At 40.6% G+C, this 21,251-nt stretch overlaps 1 protein-coding gene across 1 annotated transcript in view; it reads right to left on the bottom strand.

Annotated features, from left to right (window-relative positions):
- The window catches only part of LOC308403241 (low-density lipoprotein receptor-related protein 1-like), a 105,463-nt gene extending 88,016 nt beyond the window's left edge, over positions 1-17,447 (bottom strand). Inside the window, exon 1 of the mRNA XM_080892509.1 lies at positions 16,831-17,447. Within this exon, the coding sequence (XP_080748635.1) occupies positions 16,831-16,927 (97 nt within the window). The 5' untranslated portion in view covers positions 16,928-17,447. The remainder of the gene's footprint in view (positions 1-16,830) is intronic.
- Between the last annotated feature and the right edge of the window lie 3,804 nt (positions 17,448-21,251).

The following is a 21,251-nucleotide window of genomic DNA, read 5'->3' as shown; positions in this document are numbered from 1 at the left end:
GGCTGAAAGGACTCTGAACAGCAGGAAGTTTCAAAGTTAGTTGTTTAAAGGGTCCTTAAGAATACAGGAACTGTTTAAGGGCTCTAACTGTTGCATTTGGCACCTACTTTTGTTCTGTCTACACTGTAGAAACTAGAGACCATTGTGGTTCTTTTTTAACTATTTAGATACTTCATCAGCCTATGAAGAACCCCAAGTGACGTAGTTATGCTGGGACTAGTGTATAAATGTACCTCATTTTTGAAAACCAGTGTAAACACTGGTATAGACATTATGGACTAATATTTGTACAATCACTGGCCACTTCATTAGGTAAATGGTAAATGGCCTGTATTTATATAGCGCTTTACTAGTCCCTAAGGACCCCAAAGCGCTTTACATATCCAGTCATCCACCCATTCACACACTGGTGATGGCAAGCTACATTGTAGCCACAGCCACCCTGGGGCGCACTGACAGAGGCGAGGCTGCCGGACACTGCCGCCACCGGGCCCTCGGACCACCACCAGTAGGCAATGGGTGAAGTGTCTTGCCCAAGGACACAACGACCAAGACTGCCCGAGCCGGGGCTCGAACCGGCAACCTTCCGATTACAAGGCGAACTCCCAACTCTTGAGCCACGATCGCCCCTTGCTAGCATTGGTTAAACCAATGCTAGCAAGTTATACCTTGCTAGCATTGGTTTAGACCCATTTTGCTTTTAAAACTGCCTTAATTCATCATGGCCTAGATTCAACAAGGTCCTGAAAACATTTCTTAGAGATGTTGGTCCATATTGACATGATAGCATCACGCTGCTCCTGCACTTTGGTGGCTACACATCCATTAAGCTAATGTCCCATTCCATCACATCCCAAAGGTGCTCTATGGTCACGAAGGCATGGACAACACTCATGTCGGCTCTGTTGTTTAAACAATGATCAGTTGGGGCGGAGAGTGTGCCAATATGATGTCCCCCACACTATTACACCATCACCAAAGTGCACTATTGCTACCAATTCATGATGAATCAGTGCTTTCATGTTGCTTTTGACCAATTCTGACTTTATTGTCCAAATGAAATCAGGATTTGTCAGATCAGGCAACATTTTTCCTCTTTTGCTGTCTTTTGCTGCTTTAGCCTCTCTGCTTCAAAATTGAATGTCTCGTGTTTTCAGACATGCTCTTCTACATACTGTGGTTGTGCAGGAAAATCCCAATAGATCAGCAGTTTCTAAAACTGTGAGATCAGTCACATCTGCCACCAACAAAGGTGACTTAATTCCCTTGGGTTTCCTCATGCTGATGCTCAATTCGAATATCAGAGATGGTCGCCTTGACTAAATCTACTTGCCTCAATGTATAGATCTTCTGCCACATTATTGGTTGAGTACTGATTTAAGTTAACAAGTAATTGAGGAAGCAAAGAAAAGGCTGGTGAATGTATAGTACTTTTCTAATCTTACTGACAAATTCACAGAAAATAAAGGTCCACAAGATACGACATACATCCTGACCATTGGGAAGCTATTGCATCATTTCAGCATTCCAATTAGTAGATCTTAGATAGCTTCAAATTAAACGGGGGAAGAAAGAGATGTGAAGGTATTTAGTTCCTGGGGCACCTCCTCAGTAGTTACTAACCACCAGCTAGTCCTCAGGTTCAGTCCTGAAACTGCTAATCACATCACAGGAGTACTTTCCTTAAAATGGATAGTGACAATGTATCAAAGAGTGGAGTTAGAAATCAAAAAATGAGAATTTCAGTGTAGTAAACCCACCACTGTGATAAGACCAACAGTAGATAGAATACAGATTAGTATTATTATTAAGTGTGCCTATGCCAAAAGGCACACTTATTACTATTGCTCGGATTTATTATTATTATTATTATTATTCTTTTTCCGCCTGAAATTTTGGACCGTAACTTGCCCCACAGTTTTGAGACAAGGTTCACATATGATATATCATTGTGTGCGGCTGGAGCTGGAATGAGTTGCTATGACTTTTGGTGGTTATTACTTCTATAGTTTTTTAAATATTAATATTTTAGTGAAAATTTTCCCACGCTTATGTGCCGCACAGTTTTGACACAAGGGTTACATATTTTACATCATTTTGTGCGGCTGGGTCTGGACTACTATGCTATGACTTTTGGTGTTCATAACTTTTATAGTTTTGTAAATATTTACATTTTAGTGCAAATTTGCCTTAAAACTCAAAATCCCACAATGCAAAGCACGCCTCTACCGAGTGAAACAATGGCGGCCACCATTTCGTTTAATATATTGCTCTTATTCGTGTTTCTAGGTCACAAAGTAAACTTTTAAGATATTTTCAGGTGAGAATGTAGGTGTGTAATCGTCAAATATCTGCTCGTTTTGTCAAAACATCCCATATTAGCAAGAGATTTCTCACGATGTTGCTGCTAGCCGCGGCTAGCTAGCGAACGTAGTTTGACCGGAAGTATGGCGTCCCGCTTGCCCTTCACAATAAGAGCATTATAGCGGATTATAATGGGGGACGCTTTTATTTTGTATAACTACCGGAAGTAGTTCCTGTGTACTGACGGTTGCTTAACCTGAAAATTTTCCCACGCTTATGTGCCGCACAGTTTTGACACAAGGGTTACATATTTTACATCATTTTGTGCGGCTGGGTCTGGACTACTATGCTATGACTTTTGGTGTTCATAACTTTTATAGTTTTGTAAATATTTACATTTTAGTGCAAATTTGCCTTAAAACTCAAAATCCCACAATGCAAAGCACGCCTCTACCGAGTGAAACAATGGCGGCCACCATTTCGTTTAATATATTGCTCTTATTCGTGTTTCTAGGTCACAAAGTAAACTTTTAAGATATTTTCAGGTGAGAATGTAGGTGTGTAATCGTCAAATATCTGCTCGTTTTGTCAAAACATCCCATATTAGCAAGAGATTTCTCACGATGTTGCTGCTAGCCGCGGCTAGCTAGCGAACGTAGTTTGACCGGAAGTATGGCGTCCCGCTTGCCCTTCACAATAAGAGCATTATAGCGGATTATAATGGGGGACGCTTTTATTTTGTATAACTACCGGAAGTAGTTCCTGTGTACTGACGGTTGCTTAACCTCGCACTAATGCTATTTAGTTGCATAGTGTGAGCAGTTTGAAGTGTATTATATATTTCTGATCTTTATATTTGATTATGTTAACTATGTTGTATTATGTTTATATTTGAGTATTTGACTTGTCTATTCTCTTTATTTAGTGTTATAAGAGATGCTAAGCACTAACTTTAAAATGGATATTACCAACTCACAACTGAACCGCGTCCATGCTTACTGATGTTACTGATTCATTTTAGTAATTGACTAAGATGAAGCATTAGCTTTTCAGCTGCAGTTTGCTGGTAATCCTGCTATGTTAGTTTTGTGTCATACTCATTCCTGAGACCGTGGAATTTTGTAAAAACATGATTATTTTTGCTTAATGTGTTTTTTTTATATATATGTTGTTGTATTTTACTATGTTGATAATCACGCAGTGTTTACTGTGATGTGCAAAGGGCCAGCAGCAGAGTTGGAGTGGTGTTTGCCCCAGCATCTGAATAAACGGAACAGTCCGAGCCACAAATTGAACGCCTGGTTGAATTGAACTACCTGGGGCCAGGTAGGGCATTAACAGGGAGAGGGGGACACAAAGATATACTTTTCTTTCTTACTCTCATATAAAATATTTAGCTTTTATTAAATAGTGATCTGAATCTTACAACCAAAGTTTGTATAATAATACACAAGATTGGCTGTAGACTATGTTAATCATTCAGAACACTGTGTAAAAATAACAAAAAACAAAAAGTGAATGCAAAAGTGCATAAATATTTATTTTACGTGTTTGATGTGTGTGGCAGGGCGTGGTCTGCAGTGCCGCTGCAGGGGAGGTGGACCCACCTCAGGGGCATCTGCAATCACGCCTCTCAGGTGTAAAGTCTGTGCTCTCTCTGCTTTTTGTTTTTTTGTATGTGTCGGGCTGTGAGAGGAAAAGCTACAGCCAGCTGTTTGGGTACAGCAACTATGTGTGAAAAGTGGTCCATAACGTAATGCTTCACAGCGTGTTCATGCAAACATTGTCGGGTCTGCTTATGAACCTCTGCGCACAGCGTCTACAAATCGGGGCTGTACGAAGTCACCTCATCTTTACACAAAACTGTAAGCTGTCATCTGTGAGGTGCGAGCGGTGTTTGGGTTTTATCATAGTTCATGGTGGAGAATGGCTGCTCTGCTGAGTTTTGCTCTCTGTAGCCGTTTGAATGGCAAACTACACTCATTGGCGGCGGCATAGGCACACTTAAAATTTCTTCAGAAATTTTCGCTTTCTAGTTAGTATTAATATAGGTTATAGAACCTTCTGAGGCCAAACTCTGAGCTTACTAAGAATCAGCTTTCTTGGCCAGCCTTACATGCTGATGTTAAGTAGGTAAAATATTTACTATGCACACCATCTTAGCTTAGTGCAGACCTTCCCAAAGTGTGGGGCCCGCCCCCTGGAAGGGGGGGGGCAGAGCCATTGCAGGGGGGCGCGGTATGAAAAGGGGAAAAAACAAAAAAACAAGGCTTGGACACTGCTAGCACAGGCCGCCCACACAAACGCAAAGCAGGAGATGAAGCATCGCTGAATATGTTTCCAAACCAACTTCCTTCCAAGCCAAAGACTAGAAAATATGGTGAAGCATATCTTCCCTTTGGTTTCACCTGCACAAGTGCCAGGTAGGTCTCCCCTGCAGAATTGGTTTTCCCTTACTGGGATCAGGCGTTGGGCTCTTCAAATCACGGACAAACAGTATCCCACATTCTTGATTTTTAGTTCACGAACACTTCTTGTAATAAATAACTACTCCTGACATTTTGGAGATGTTGGCTCTTTATACAGTAAAGTTACAGCAGGATACAAATAATATCAGGCTGATCCTGCCACGATTTGTTCCCCCGGTTCAAATCACGGACAAACAGTATCCCACAGCTGCTTATGTTTTTAAACCCATTTTGCACAGAGAGGCATTTTTTGAAAAATGTATTGATAGCAATGTTGAATATTATTACACAGGAAAAAAGCAACTACATGTAAAATAATCACACCGCAACGCCTCTGCCTTTGTAAATAGAGGGACAGTAACTGGTGTAAAACCTGCAGATAGTCAGATTAACAGTATTTTGTCTCCATCTCCCATTCTGCAATTCATCTCATGTAAACAATAACGTGGCGCACAGCGTGACGTGAAAAAAGGCACATACCTTTGACAAACTCTGTATTCCTCGTCCACACGTAAAAGCAAAAAAAGGAGTTTTAAAAAATCTCAGTTTTCGGTGATTCGAAACGCCGTTTACATGTGGACGAAACAGCTGTGTTTTCAAAAATACCCGTGTAGGTGCGGACGTAGCGTTAGAGTTAGTAGTTTATTTTATTACTACCTGTAATTTATTGCAGTTTACTTGTATTTGCTTAATTGTTTACTAAATGTTTGAGGTGTGAAATAAACCGCAATTGAGCAAAATATGGGTGTGTGTGGTTGGAGGATGTGTTTTTTGTGTTTCTCCCCGGGGGGGGGGGGGGGACATTTTTCTTGTAAAACAAAGGGGGGCCTAGCAAAATAAGTTTGGGAACCACTGGCTTAGTGTGTTAGCACAGCTGAAGCTGATGAGGCTGATGGGATGGTGATACTGTGTTTGAGGGGAAAAAATGACACTGAGCACATTTCTTTATACCAGATTTCTTTGGACTGAGCTGTTGATACATGTTATCCTGCTTGCACAAGTTGGGGAAAAAATGGTAAATCAGAAATTCACCTTTTTTTTTTTAAAAAATAGCAAACCTCTAAAGCTATAAATATATTGCAATGCATGTGGCCATACCACCAGGTGAGCCATAAAATAACTAACAGCAAACTGTTTTAAAGTATACAATAAAACAATTGTTATTTGACTGTTAGACCTGCTACCCAAGCTTCATCTCACAAGACTGGAATCTGACTGTCTTTATGAAATAAGAGTTGGGTTTTTCCCCTGACTTTTCCGAACCTAAGTCACTCATGCCATCCACATACACTGAGACTAAGCAGGAAAAGTATCATATAAAATCTTTATACAAAAGAAAACTAATTCAACTGAAACTAAGAAAGCTGCCAGGGGGCATAAAAGTACCAGGAGGGCGTGCTGGCTGAAGTAAACACACAGTGAAGTCATTTTAAACACTTACAGAGAGTTTTGAAATGTCTAATGGGAAACAAACGCCAAGTTTAGTCTACAGAAGACAGCATGTACTCGCACAAATGAAACACTTCAATAGTTTCTCAAAGGTTAAGATGCTGTCACTAATTTAAACATTTTTGCTTCTCAAAATATGTGTCATCATTATGTTTTCTAATATTTAACCAAGGAAGTTTAACATCTTGAGTTGTGTGCTGCAAGTCCTGACCCTGACACAGACTCTGGAAAACTTTGAGTTGGATTTGATCTTTACTGAGTCACCCACTGAGGAAAGAACCCAACCCAGCCGGTTTGATATCGACTTGGAGCTAAATGTCTTGACAGAATTCAACAAAAAATAAATAGAAAATTTCACAGTGGATTCATGGCAACACGCTTCTCACTCTCAAGAAATGGCATCTGACAAACTTGTATAGATATAGAAAACACTGAGGTTGAGCGAAAAAGAAATGGGATATGGGTTTATTTACTTGGCCTATGGGCTGAACTGAGGAGGTTCTGCTAAGTGCCAAAATTGAGGGATGAGCATATCAGCCTCTTTGGCTGCAGTCTGCCAACTCTTCATCCACCTCCACAGCTGAGCCATAAACACTTCAGAATTTTGTAATGGAAGAGGAGGAGAAGAAAGAGGGAGGGAAAAAGTTCCTGTGTTACAAAACAAGAGATAAAGGCTCCAGCTGTGCCTCTTAAACAAAATGGGTTGTAGATGGGTCTTCCAGCGCATTCCACCATCAACCAAAAACATAACACCAAGACAACAAAGGCATGATGAAAAAAAGGTCTCCAGACTTAAATCCTATAGAAAACCTGTGGATAGAGGTGAAGCTTCAACTGATGAAGCAGCAGCCAAGAAACCTAAAGAGTTTCTGTAAAGAGGAGTGGGCAAAACTACAGACTAACTAAATTAACCTCTGTGCTTGCCAACAAGGATTTCTCCACTAAGTACAAAGTCATGTTTTGCAAGGGCCTCAAATGCTTATTTCATTCAATGACATGCAAAGAACTTTTTCGTAATGTGTTTTCTCTGGATTTTTAATTGACATTCTCTCTTTCCAGTAAAATTAAACTACCATAAAAATCACAGTGTTCATTTCTTTGTAAGTGAGCAAACTTACAAATTCAGCAGGGGATCAAATAATTATCTCCCCCACTGTACTTGTCACCTACATTAAGGTAATGAGGCCTTTAAAAAAAATCTACAATCCAAGTCAAAGTTTGGCTTGTGCGTGCAGACTTACTCAACCGCCTTCTGGATGGATGTAAATTTTGTGCCACGTGTACGTTTGTATGCATGAAAGTGTGTGTCATGCATGCATCAGGCTCAGGAGAGCCATCACGAGGAATATGTTCAAGTCTGGTGCTAGCTGCAAAGGCAAATGAGGCTTCATTTACAGGGCAACACACTCCTGAATGTGACTGTGATTTTTACAGGTCAAATCTGAGAAGAAAAAAAAAACTCCACAAATTTCAGCAAGCCTTTGTGGTATTGTGAACAAGAACCTATTAGTTGAAGCAGAGTAATCAAATGAAAAGCTATTTGGATGTCTGGCTGAGATTTCACCATGTCTCAGCCCCGGTGTGGTAATCAACCATGACTGCTATTTGTGCTACTACAGTCACTGTTAGAACTCAGGGGGGGAGGAGGTCATGAACTCCTTCGCTTCATCATAAGGGTTAATCTTTTTTTTCTAAAGAAGAAGAAAAAGGGACGAAGCAGAAAACCACAAGGTGTGATGCATCATTATCAACTTAGTCAGTTTAGACAAATCCCTTTGCCGCACTAGCACCGAAGCACACGCCGTATGCAGCGGCAGAGGGGGGGAAATGACAATTAAGCCTGCTTAGCATGCTGCCGAGGGGAACATATTAAAGAAGATTATATGAAATTCTTTAGTGCCTTTTCGTAAGACCAGTACAAATTTCAAGTCTCAGTGTGACGCATGAGCTCTATGCAACAAGACCTGATTCTCCAGAATGTTTTTTCACCTCCATGTGCTAAAGCAACCTTGGCTGGGACTCCAACGAGACACTGACGATCAAAAAGCAAAGTCGGAAGAAATCCTCTTGCATAAAAAGTAACAGATTTAAATCTAAAGGTTGCTGAAATTTCCTTTTTGGGGAAATTTGGGAATTCAAACAAGTCTGCATGAAAATGTAAGAAATTGATATCGCTGTAAATACATGTCTGTGGTATTTAAGCAGACAGCAGCTGTTAACCTAACTATGCCTAAAAATGGACACAGAAGGAAAACCACTAGCCTGACTCTGTCATGTGGCAACACAGTCGCTCAAAAATCTCTGTTAATAAGAACATTTTCTGAGTGCTGTAAGGTGGGTTTCTTGGCCTTTGGCACATTGAGAAAAGACTGTGAGCGAGTGATATAATCCTAATCTTAATCTGAAAGCCAAATCACTCCTTCAGCCAGTTCATATATTTAAAAATGCAATTGCACACACTCCAAAATACCTCATATAAATAAGGAAATGTCTTCAGGGATATTTACCAAATATATTCCAACTAGTTTAGTGTGTGTAGGCTAATAACAGCAGACCAAACAGCGACCCATTCTTTTCCCAGAAGCACACAATGCACATAATCAGAGAGACCACATTGCCTACACACATACATCTGAATGTGGGAAATCTTATGCAAGAAGCCAGTTGCTTAAAAACTGCGTGCAGCATTTGCAGTGTGGCTCATAAAGTTAGCTCCACAGGTTTTTGGATTTGTATTTTTGCCTTTGCACACCACAACAATGGATCCTAAATCCAACAATCAAGGCGTGATTGAAGTGCAGATTTTCAGCTTTAATTCAAGGGGTTTAGTAATTAGCTGTTAGGGAATTACAGCTATTTTTTTTAGACACAGTCACTAAGGCCTGTTCTCTCGTGCTTTTCTTGCTTTGCATTGGGAAACAACATGTGATCAGTCTTTTAGAGTTTGCCTAAATCTAAGCAGAGACTTAAGCCCTGTTCACTTAACAGTTCATCCTCCTACTTCTATCAGCACTCACGTCATTAATGAACACTAGTGACCCGCTTCCATCGGCAGCCATGCATGCCCATGCTCTAACATTGCCTCCTTCATCAAGGTCCTCATCAGACCCTGCTAAAACTCTTTAGTCGATACATGTAGGTCAAGTTTGTTTCTTGCTGTGCTTTTACAAATTTTATCAATTTTTTTTTAATTCTTACTAACAGAGTGTCTCTGCAAGTTTTCTGCTTTTTTGACTTGTTTTTTTTTTTTAATCCCACTGAGGAGCGCCTGTTTAGCATGTATTTCTTTAGATACCACAGAGCGCTTCTATTTTTTATCTTCCTTTTCTGATTGCCTCCCCCGTGTCTGATGTTAGGGCGTGCTTTAGATCATGAACCTTTTCTCTCATTCTTCATATTTTTTTCTTCCCATCCTTTCTTCCAAGTTCATTCTGGTTTCATCTGTACAAAGATTATTTTTTAGGAGATCTGTGCAAGCTCTTCTGGATATTTTCTGTCAAAGTCTAATCTGGCCTTCTTATTCTTGAGAATAACCAGTGGTTTGCACCTTGTTCTAAAACCTTCATTCACGAAGGAATGTCTTGAATGCAGACTTTGACAATGCACAGTTTAGAGTGTTAATTTAGTTAGATTTGAAGTTGGGGTTGTTTTTTTTTTAAACCATGGAGTTAATTCTTCATGCACTTGTCTTCTGTGGTCTTTCAGGCCTTTTGGTGCTGCTGAGCTGGCCACTGTTGATTCGTTTTTGCTGTCTCTATGATAGTTTCACTTTGGTTCTCTTACTGGACATCATATTGAAAGTTCCAGTAAGAAGCTATGAAATGCAATTTCAACACTTGGGATCAACTCCAGATCTGCTCGTCAGTTTTGCGGCCTCACTTCAAGAATAGCTTAAACTCTGCACTTCAATCACATATTGTTCTCTTTAAAATACACAGTGATAGTGTACCGAGACAAGAGCATGAAAAAAAAATATGTCACTGCCCAAAAACATATGGACCTAACTGTAAATGTGTAAAATGTTTGCCAGGAATTGCTACATAAATAATCTCCCAGTTGACTGCTATATTTCCTCAGGCTTGTTTCTCCACTACAGACCAGGTCAGGAGATTTTTTTAAAAATATTTTTTTACCTCAGAGTCAAGGCTACTGTCTGCTCTTTTTTTTTGCAATTAGGCCTATGTTGAGGTTATTGTTATTTACATTTTGCATTAGAAGTTTGTAAATGAATCTAAATCACAGTGCTATGAATTATAACCTCGGTGCTGGTGCGTCTGGGCCTGTGGCTCAGCGCTCATTGTTTGAACCCGAGTTAGGAAGAGTTTGCTGGCATGAAGCCGGAGGACTCTTATTACATTGTGGAGCCTAGATACAAACTGTGATGTATCAGCAAAGGCTGGAGAAAAGGATGAGGTCTGTTTGTGTAGACCTCTGGATGCGTGTCCACTCTATCCCGGAATAAATGGATGTCAGTGAAAAACAATGTTTCTAGGAAAGGCCTTAATGGATGTTAATAAATATATTTGTTAGAGGCCTAGTGCTAAAAAAAAGAAAAAAAAAGACTACATATTGGTTATATCTGCTGGTGCAACCAAGACTGGGAACATTTCGAACAAATAAAAAAGACATTTCCCCTGGGGCTGGAGCTGAAATTCAACAATGTTTACAACAGGAAAATAAAGCAATTTATCTAGCAAACTGATAAAATAAATAAATTCACAAATTCTGCCTTATGCTGGGACAATCTATCACATTGCCTCCCTCGTGCTTTACGAAATCTGAAACTTGGTAAAGAGAAAAGAAAATGAGAGAAGGTCACAGCTTGAGTCATTAATATAACAGACATCCTTTCAGACTGACGCCCGAGGAGTGAGTTTACCTCATGTTTGCTATCGGTGATAAAAGGGTCCCAGCAAATCCTACAGCCTGACCATGGCACTGCCTCGCATCAGCATGACGTGGTTGTTGTTGACGTTGATGAATAATGCACATTACACACCTATAAAGCACGACAGCTTCTTTGCAAATCTGGCAAAACCCTTCAAACTGGACTCATTACACAATATTTAAGCACCTTTGTGTCATCATTTTTGGGTTTTTTTGTTGTTTTATCATGACAATTGGGTTGTTATGAAAGGTTAGTCATCCACTTCTTATGAAAACTGTTTCTCTCTCACACACACACACACTTAGACTAATATTTTATTTTGTTGAATTTTCAAGGCAGCCTGATTACTTACGTAGCCCACTCCTACATGTGCTCGCATCTAGCAGCAGATAACACGGCTTTCCACTAAGTGTTGCAATAATAAAGGAGTTACATACTTCGATGCAATAATAGTATTTCAAACAAGTACCAGGGGGAATCAGTGCCACAACATTAAGAGCGCTGCAGGTTTAGAGTTTTATTAAAAGAGAAAAATATTAAGGCTATAATACGGCCAAAAGCTGCGTTTGATTTAAAGTACACTTTCTAATACTATTAAAAAAAATGCTGTTTAACCTGAGAGGATGAGAAAAATGAAGAAGACAGCAAGGCAGTAAGTCAGTGAGAGGCGGCTGGGCTGTGTGGGCACTGCAATGTGTGTCTGTGTGCGTGCGAACTCGACGGTGGGGAGAGAAGAGAGCAAGGAAGTGCAGTTCAAATCAGCGTATCAATACTGCAGGAAATGAAAACTAAAACTCTTTCAAGTCTGGTATGGAAAAATCAATAATTTGACAAAGTAGCTGCGGCAGTAGATGTGAAGTTAATTGTCTTTGCCCTGGTACATATCGGGGGAAGGTGTACTGATGAGTTTTACACATGAGACTACAAGTATAACACAAGAGTGAAATGACTGTCTTTGTCATAGCTATACTTTTATCTACAGGCCATCTTTGGATTTAAAGCTACTACTCAAAGCAGATCCAACATCAGAGTGGTCTTCTTTGCCCCAGAAAAAAAGTCCTCCTCACTTTGACTCAGATTGAAAAATTGAAAATCAGATTTTCTTTGTTTTTGATGTTGCAGACTGAGACTTTACTGATTTGGGTCGCTCTCACTGTGCTGTTTCCTAAAGCTCTACAAATCAACCTACCTGCTTGGCAAAAAACTGCAGATTACAAAAAACAAACCTCAGAAAACTGCCAACTAACTACTGGACGCGGTCGAGAATTTATCTGCAGAAACAGACAAATTGTTCCCTTAGGAGTTGGTGAATAGCCAAACAGGCTTGCACACGGGTGTAAATCTTAAGACCAGATAGCAAAAAAACATAAAAGCAGAATAAACATCTGTGTTTCACCACTTTGCTCCTAAAAAAACAAAACAAGTGCAGTAAATAAGCAGATATGTGAATTTATAAATAAATAACAGGCTGCATAGCCTGAGCCTAGCCTTCACATCAAATACGATTAGGAATATTTGCAGGTGGTTGCAAACACCGGAGCCAAATTTCAACTGGACACTGACTCACAATCCTGAACACTATGTTAGGTCAACTATGGAGCTCTCTGCAGCTCATCGCTACTGCCCCAAAATTCTGTTCTCTCCTGAAACACGTTGAAGCGCGCTCATCCTTCTCTTCTTCTAACTGTCATTAGAAGGTTTTGTAGTATTACTTTGTACTCGCTTTTGGTCTTAATGCAGGAGTATTTCTGCTATTGTTTCTAAAGAGAGGTGACCTGTGAATAAGACTAACATTTTCCAGGGATTATATTTCATCTGAGGTACAAATCAAAGGATCCTGACATGAGATGGACTGGTATTTTAACTAAGCTTCAATTCATACGCAGTTTCTTAAAATATCATCACCTTCACATACAGTACGGTGACGGTTGTTAAGTCATTTGCTGGCTAACGTGTTGCGAATGTAAAGAAATGTCATGATCATTACATCCCAAGAGCAACTTTCCGCTCTGTCGCCTCTGTGCAGCATCTTCAGTCCTTAAATAGCTCCATATAGATAGCATATCTCAATCAGTGGGTCACAAGCCTAAAGTGGGTCACAGGACTGCTCTAAAAAGTGTACGTGTACCCAGAGCCGAGTGGCTAGAAAGACGTTGCAATTTCAAAGATTTTGACAGTGTACCGCCTAATTATGAAGATTTTGTACACAACCAGCTGGTAGCATTGTAGTCTATATTTACCTATTGAGTATAAGTGAGCTTCAGGAGACGGCTACATTAACTTTAAATAAAGACTAGTGTTGGCAAAACCTCTGCAGCTGGAAAAAGAACCTGTCAAAGTGCCAAAAACTGCAGTTCCTCTAACAGCCACTTGAGGCTGGCTCCAAAACAAGTCAGTCAAATAGACTCTAATGCACAATGGGCATCATCACTCTGAATGGCATGTTTGCACACAGGCATCTGCAGCCATAGGTGTCTGCTATACCTCACCTCCATTGTATTGAAACCACTACGATGGACCTCTCATCACAATCTGTCCAACTATTTTGTGCTTGGTTATAGTGAAATTGCACTATTTTATCAGTATGCTGCTTAGCATTGATATTGCTTTATTGTTACACTACTTAAAAATTCTAGGGAACACATTACCTAGGCTACTTCTGTGCTCACATTTAATACTGCTGCTGCTGGCACCTCATGGCATTGCATTTATACTCTGAATCAGGTCGCCTAGCATCAACTACAGCAGCTTATTTGAAACGAAGGACGGCGAATGACCTTCATTTTGTTTGCACTAATAAATGCTGCTGCCTGCGAGCTACAATCACCAATAAAATGTTCTTCAGTATTTTTTTTTCTATATATCTTTAAAAATATTGTTATTACAGATGTCCTCAGAATATCACAATAGAATTATGAGGCTATATCCCCCACCCCTAAATGTGACCAGCTACCATTGTTCTGGTCATGGTCTACTAGCATCTATAAGAGTTAAAGATAAAAAAAAAAAAAACGGCAAGATTTTGTAAGTGATGCAATGATGTGAATGAGCTTTATGTAACCACCTGATTGTTTTCCCCTGGTTAAGCTCCTCATTCATCCAGCTGGAGTAGCTTTGAAAGTATTTTCAGAAACAAATGAACTGATCTGACCTAGAAATTTATATAAGACTTCTATATATGTCTCATCTGCTGTTTGCATTAGCTGCTGCGCTTAAATGTTTTAGGGTAAGATAAGGTCAACAGCTGTGAAGCTCTCACAAACCTACTCTGTATTCTATACAGTTGTAAACAATAAGCCTTTTGGCCCTATGCTGTCATTGTCATGGGAGTAGCACCCGGCTATCAGCCAAATGCCGGGGCAGTTCTTAGGCCTCCACCAAATGTTGCAGCACAGAGATGCACAGAGGGGAACTGCCAGGATAATCGCTGCATCGTGAGTTCATTAAGAAGGAAGGAACCCGTGCCACTTTCATCATCAAGGAAGAAAAGCAGTAAAAGAAATTATCAAAAGTTGAAGAGACTGATCTTAAGGCACCGCTTCTGCTTTGTCATTTTCTGAACAAAATATTTATCGTTGAAAGCCTGGGGCGGGGTTTGGGGGCACACTGTCTATTTGTAAGAGGCCAGTGATCTCTTTCTAGAGTGAAATCACTTTCATAGACCGAAGTGATGGGAATTCTTTCATTAGGGCCCTTTCCACTGGGCCTCCAATTAGCAGAGCTCTCTGAACAAGCTGAGACTGTTCATGGAGGTCTCTTCTGGGAAACAGAGCAATTTAGACCCAATTAAACTTGGGGTTTGTTGGTACCCAGAGCCTTTTACACTGACTACAGTGTATGAGAAAAAAAGAAAGAAAAACCTTTATGGAAAAAAAGGAAGAAGACTTTGATGTCAAGTCGGGGGGGGAGGGGGGGTTTACTAGTAGCATGTGTAACTGAAGGGGCCCTAAAAAATAAAAGCCATTTAACTACGTTAGAAAGAAGGCAATGTAGTGAAGAAATCTTCCAAATGCATGAGTTACAATTAGAGACTATTTGGTAAATCTCACAGTCAGTCTAACCAATAAATTGTAATGAAACACCTCATCTGTAAACAAATTAGAATCTTTGCTCACAGATGCCGTCGAGCACAGCAGGCTCTGCATCTCAGTGGATTTTTAGGAAAAACTCAGGTTTGGTGATCTCCTCTGTTCCACTGCACTGGTCTGACTCATCAAATGAAGGGAAGGAAAAAAAAGACTCAGAGGGAAGAAGATTTTGCTAAAACAATCACTGTGAATTGAGGCAGAAGCTGTTTGTTTTAAACGCTTAAATGCAGGCTCTCAAGTCTCTCTCAACTTACAGGTGATTGCAGGCTATCGATCTCCAAGGTGGTGTTTTTATGCGGGGGATTGTGCTCCTTAAGAACCTCACCGCACTGGGCTGCCAAGTGAGATGAGATGACTTCAAAAAGACACAGGGAGCCATTTGTGGCTCGATGAATAATCTCAAAATGCAGCTTGGGATTTGAATCCAAGTCTTGCTGAATTTAATGACACTGTGAATTCAGGACCTCCGATTAGCCCTGCTGACCCTGGTGACATCCCCCTCAAAAATTACATGAAATTAAATTTTAAAAAGCTGTGTTTGAAGAACAAGCTTATAGATTTACTTTCCACCTGCAGAGATTTTAAGAAGTCTGTCAGCAAATCTTTGTCTTTGAATGAATACTTGTTTCCTGTCTTACACAAAAACAGGAACCCTGAGTGGGACTGTGAAGCTTAATAGTTTCCAGAAGTTGTTCCAGTGTGTGTGTGTGTGTGTGTGTGTGTGTGTGTGTGTGTTCATAAAGTCCGGGGGGGGGGGGGGTACAGCAGAGGCGTTTAGAGCTGCTCACTGTCTACCTGCAGATCACAATATGACTGTCGGCATTTCGGGGGCACAGATACGCAACAAACTGAATAATGGCACCGACACACAGCAACAGTGCACAGCGTTACGCATGCCTGTTGATGGCAGCACATCCTCGGAGCTTAAAGATGCAGAAAAAAACCAAGTGTGCAGTGATGGACACGAACGGGTCCTCTGCTCTTAATAAAGCACGATCCAGCCACGGATGGGACAAAAGTGTGGCAGTGCGGTTTGACTGAGGGGTAGCTCGGCTGCTGTCATCGCATCAGCGCTCTCGGGGAAAACTGTTGAACGTGAACTGACTGAAGTCGAGACACATCAGATAGGCTCGATTACAGCTCGGCAGAGGTGCTCACAGCTCTCTTCTTTTTTAATGAGACGTAGTACTATCATAGCTAAAAAAAAAAACGCCTCAGACTGCAGGTCGACACATTTTTCTAATGAAGGTATCGACACGTAAACATGAGCTTTGAGCTCTTATCGGGGCCTATGCTGGGATGCGAGCGCCTGAATCAAGTGAAGGGTGGCGGGGTGCTGATGGAGGGTTTGGAGGTGGGGTGCTGTGACATTGCAACATTCACACGCTTCACCGGGACACAGTAACAAAAGACCGCTTTAATTGTCTCGCCTAGGTTTCATCCCCTCCACGTTGCTCCGCTCAGTGGGGGCAGGCAGTCCCCCTTCCAACGGGTGCAGTGTACTCTCATTGCAACGCAGGATCAGAGCAAAATAAATCCCGCACTAATCACTGTGCACACATCACCTAACGGCTATAGATCTTTTGAGCAATTGGCACAACACTCTGGGTAACATTCAATCAGCTCTGCTTACCATCAATGGCCCTGGCTGGAGCGATTACTTCCAAATTGTGTATGAATCCCAAGAAAAGCAATCCTGTTGCCAGCATGTTGGCCGCGATGCGCAACATTGTAGCCTATCTTGGAAGAATATTACTCATCAATCGCTTCTTGCTCCTGTCAAAAGCTGGAGGTTGCAGAGCAGACAGGCGACGACGTGTAACCGTGTGCCCCGGCGGGGATGCTCCTTGCTGGAAATCCGCTGTCTGGGTGCGCAGTGAGTGCTGACAGGGCTGCTGCTTGCTGTCTGCCCACACTCGGAGAATAAGTCTTCCAGACTTGTCCAGGCAAAAAGCCGAGGCTTTCTCCCAGCCCGGGTTGCCTAAGGGGTCCTCGGATGCATGGAGAGCCCTGCCACAAAGGCTAGCAGGCTGAATTGAGCATCAAGCTAGCCCGGCTTGTAGGCGAGATGAAGGAGCTCGCTGGCGCCTGTAATCATGCAGCTGTCCGCCTTTTGTTCTCCCTGCCCCGATGGAGAAGAAGTCACAGGGGGGGAATAAGAAGTGGATCAAATGTTCCTCTCCTCCCCGCCACCTCTGCTGCTGCTGGCCACAGATTGAGCCTGAAGCCCGGAGCCCAGTCAGTCAGCGGTCTGAGTGACGTCGCAACATCAGGGGGCTCAGCTGGCCCTCCCCTCTCCCCTCTCCCTCCAGCACCACCCGACACCCCCACCACCACCATTCACCTCCTTCAAATTAGGCTCACTCATGTAAACTCGCAAACTGCAGTTGCTACCACGGTAGGGATTCTCAGTCCACCTTATTAAACGGATTTGACATTTAGATTGTGACATAAAAAAACACCCGATCGTTCCAGTATTGTCGTTATTTTCAAGTACTTTGCAACTTCATCGGGATTTGACGTTGATTTGATCTGAATTTTCGCAATAATATTGGAAGTTGCGGTCAATCCTTAACAAATGTATTGAACAAGCCACCCAGTTGAAGCTTTATGCCGCGGCTGCCCTAAATTTGTCAGTACTGCTAATTACCTAAATCATTTTTATGTTTCTGTAATGCTTAATCCACCAGCATGTAGGCTCCTTAATTCAAAATGACATTTTTAATGCTAAACTTTAATTATTGTCGTTATCCACGAAAATTCAAATGTACTGTTTTACAAAAAAGATGAAAAGCAGAATAGTATTATTTCATTTAAGATGCCAAATTCATCACTGAACAGGATATGTAGTTTAGGTGTTTGAATGTTTTGGTTGATTAACAACATTAAGTCAGTTTCATTACTGAACAGGATATGTAGTTTAGGTGTTTGAATGTTTTGGTTGATTAACAACATTAAGTCAGTTTCATCACTGAACAGGATATGTAGTTTAGGTGTTTGAATGTTATGTTGATTAACAACATTAAGTCAGTTTCATTACTGAACAGGATATGTAGTTTTGGCGTTTGAATGTTATGTTGATTAACAACATTAAGTCAGTTTGCTATTTGCCCAATAAAAATCTTTAGTTTTAAACAAGTTTCTGACAGATTTCTAATATTTGTGCTTTCATATTTTTATGACTGGTGGTCTAATAAATTTGCTAAGCACAGCAAACAATTTGCATCTTGATAGGGCCCAATGACTTGCAGATTTTCAGACCCCCAAGCCAGCTACCTTCTGGATGCAGCCTTCACAGAACTAAGTTTAACGACATTTGAAGAAGACCCCACATGACCCCATAAACCTATTATGATGCACATAGTCTTGAAATCACGACTTTGAAGGACATGATCCTTGAAATGGAATGACGTTTTAGTGGAAGAATGCTTTACTCAAGAATCAGAGCCATACTTTTTAGTGATGTGTGTGGCCATGACTGGTATCTGATGCTTGCTTTCTGCCTTCAACAGGGTTCAACAGTACCCATGAAAAAGCTTCTTACTGTGATAATGAGGAGAAAGTCACGTAATGTGTTAGAAAATAGTGTGCAGAGGCATAATTACCACAGCAACCATTTTACTATTTAAAAAAGGTAACCAAAAAGTAACCAATCGTAGACAAAGCTGACACACTAACGGTTTTGTAAGCTGTGAACTGCCTAGTATGGAGGGAAACACCCATCTGTACATCAAAAAATGTGTGGGGATTTTTTTTTTTACCCTGAATGATGACAGCTGATGTTGTTGGGATGCTAAACCAGCCTACAAGAACCTCTATCCAAAACGACAGCCAGGCGGCGGACACGAGGGTTTCCTTGGCTTTGTCTTAATTTAAGGTTTTCAAGATATGGAGAAGCTCATCCTGTCTATTTTGAGGCTGCTGCTTTCTCCACTGATACTCCAGCACATCGAGAAATGTTCGGAGAACTGATGATATTTTGGATCATTACCATCGCTTTACATTCATCAAGTACAAACTGCTTACTTGAACATGTTAGGCAATAGGTTTACTTGGATCATTTAACAAAAGCAACACCCTGAAACACATATTTTATTTTACTGAAGAGCACTCCGGGGAGCTGGGACTATAATGCCAGAGAAAAAGCCTAAGCTAAAGGTTTGGGATTAGATTACCTGGTTTATATAATCGTCGATGATAACATCTGATGAATACACAGAAAGACTACATACAATAAATGGCAGTGTGACTGTATAAGGTGAATTATAGATGGCTTAGATTAATTTAGACTTAAGCAGTGAATCATTTCAACATTTGTGGCTCAGCAGAGAGCAGACTTTGTCTTAACACAAATGTTCTTCATTTACAAACAGATTGCTGGGATTATTGTCTGACATATGTTGAACTGCTCTTTAAAATATATAAAGTAAGGCCTGCAGCCTCTATTAAGAACCCTTCTAACTTCATTGTTTGTTTTTTTTAAAAAATCATGCAAACAGCTTGTAATGGTTTACTTCCTCTTTATTAAAACAAGTCATTCGTGGTCACAGTCCTACTGACGCTGATATCTGATGAGTCAAAGTTTTATTCTCGTTAACCCTGATTATGTTTGTTGTGACTGTATTTTGGTTTTAAATTCTGTGACTTTTTACATATTTAATTTAATCCCAACTACAGTGTAAAATTCATTTACAAAAAAAAGTGGCACAATCATGCAGAATTGGAAGAAACACAAGACCAGGTGTGGAGTCTTTAGACTGAGCCTTAATAATAACTATGTTTTTATAGGTTGTGCATGCTCCTGACAGCACAAATGAATCTGGCTTTTACTTACGCATCCCCAGTGTGTGTGCACCAGTTTAGAGCAACAATATCAAGTGACCTCTAGAATCTATCTGTGAAATGCTGTGCAGCACTGACACCTAGAGGGTCTACAGTGCAAGATTATCTAAAGCCAAAGAACAAAAGGTCTTTTGTGTCAGTGGAAAAAAAAAAGAGAGAAGAAGACTGTATTTAAAATACTACCAAAGTGACGCATAGCTTTAAGTATTCTGTTCTGTGTCAGCAGTCCCCCCAAGACTCTTACAAGGATAAGAAAATAAATGAGTTGCAAGCGTGACCACAAAGAATATCCAGCAAAACACTTGACCGAGATGTTTCTGAAAGAGAGAATGTTAATACCACTTGTGCTTTTAACCTCAGTCTTTTCTTGATTTCAGGGTCATTATATTTGCTGAAGCCAAACCTTTCAGGAAGAGTTATGAGCAACGAGGTTTGTTTTTAAATAAAACTGAAATTTTCATTTACAGTTAGTGTTAAACAAGCTATTATTTGGTGTTAATTCAATCAGGAATTCCACATTTTTCACCCAGATCGTCCTCTTATAGCTGTTTAAATGCTTTATTTAGTGCATGCAGCATAGCTAACAGTATAACAGCGCCACACTACCAGTTCTTACCTTATCTAATGCTGTGTTTGAGTCCAAAGATGTCCTCATACCAAATGCTTTTGTGCAGTGCTTACATAACTAAAACCAGACATTCACTGAAAAAGCATGGAAGGACAGAGAGGGAAAAAGACTTGAGATATATTTACAAAAAAAACATGTAGTCTTTAGAAAATTCACACACACAAACCTCAGACATGTACGTGTGATAAATACAGCCATTTTACATCATTCTGCGACCACCTTGTCCCACGATGGCACATTTTTCCCAGTTTATGGAGCTTAGTAACAGTGCAAATGTTTGTCTGAACCCTTTTTGAATTTTTTTTTGTGAATGTATTTTCACAGCCACTGGGCTCCCCGGACGAAAGAAAGAAAGAAAGAAAGAAAGAAAGAAAGAAAGAAAGAAAGAAAGAAAGAAAGAAAGAAAGAAAGAAAGAAAGGAATGAGTGCATCAAGGTGAGGTTGGGATGCTTTGGAGATGTAGAGAGTAGGGATAGTGGATATTTTGGAGTAGATATATATGGATCTGCCAAGCAGAAAGAAAAGAGAAAAACCACAGAGATTCCTGGATATAGTGAAGGACGACGTGCAGAGTTAGTGTGACA

The sequence above is a fragment of the Rhamphochromis sp. 'chilingali' genome, assembly GCF_963969265.1.
Source record: "Rhamphochromis sp. 'chilingali' genome assembly, chromosome: 9".
Lineage (NCBI taxonomy): Eukaryota > Metazoa > Chordata > Actinopteri > Cichliformes > Cichlidae > Rhamphochromis > Rhamphochromis sp. 'chilingali'.
This window is presented reverse-complemented; position numbering and strand designations above follow the sequence as displayed.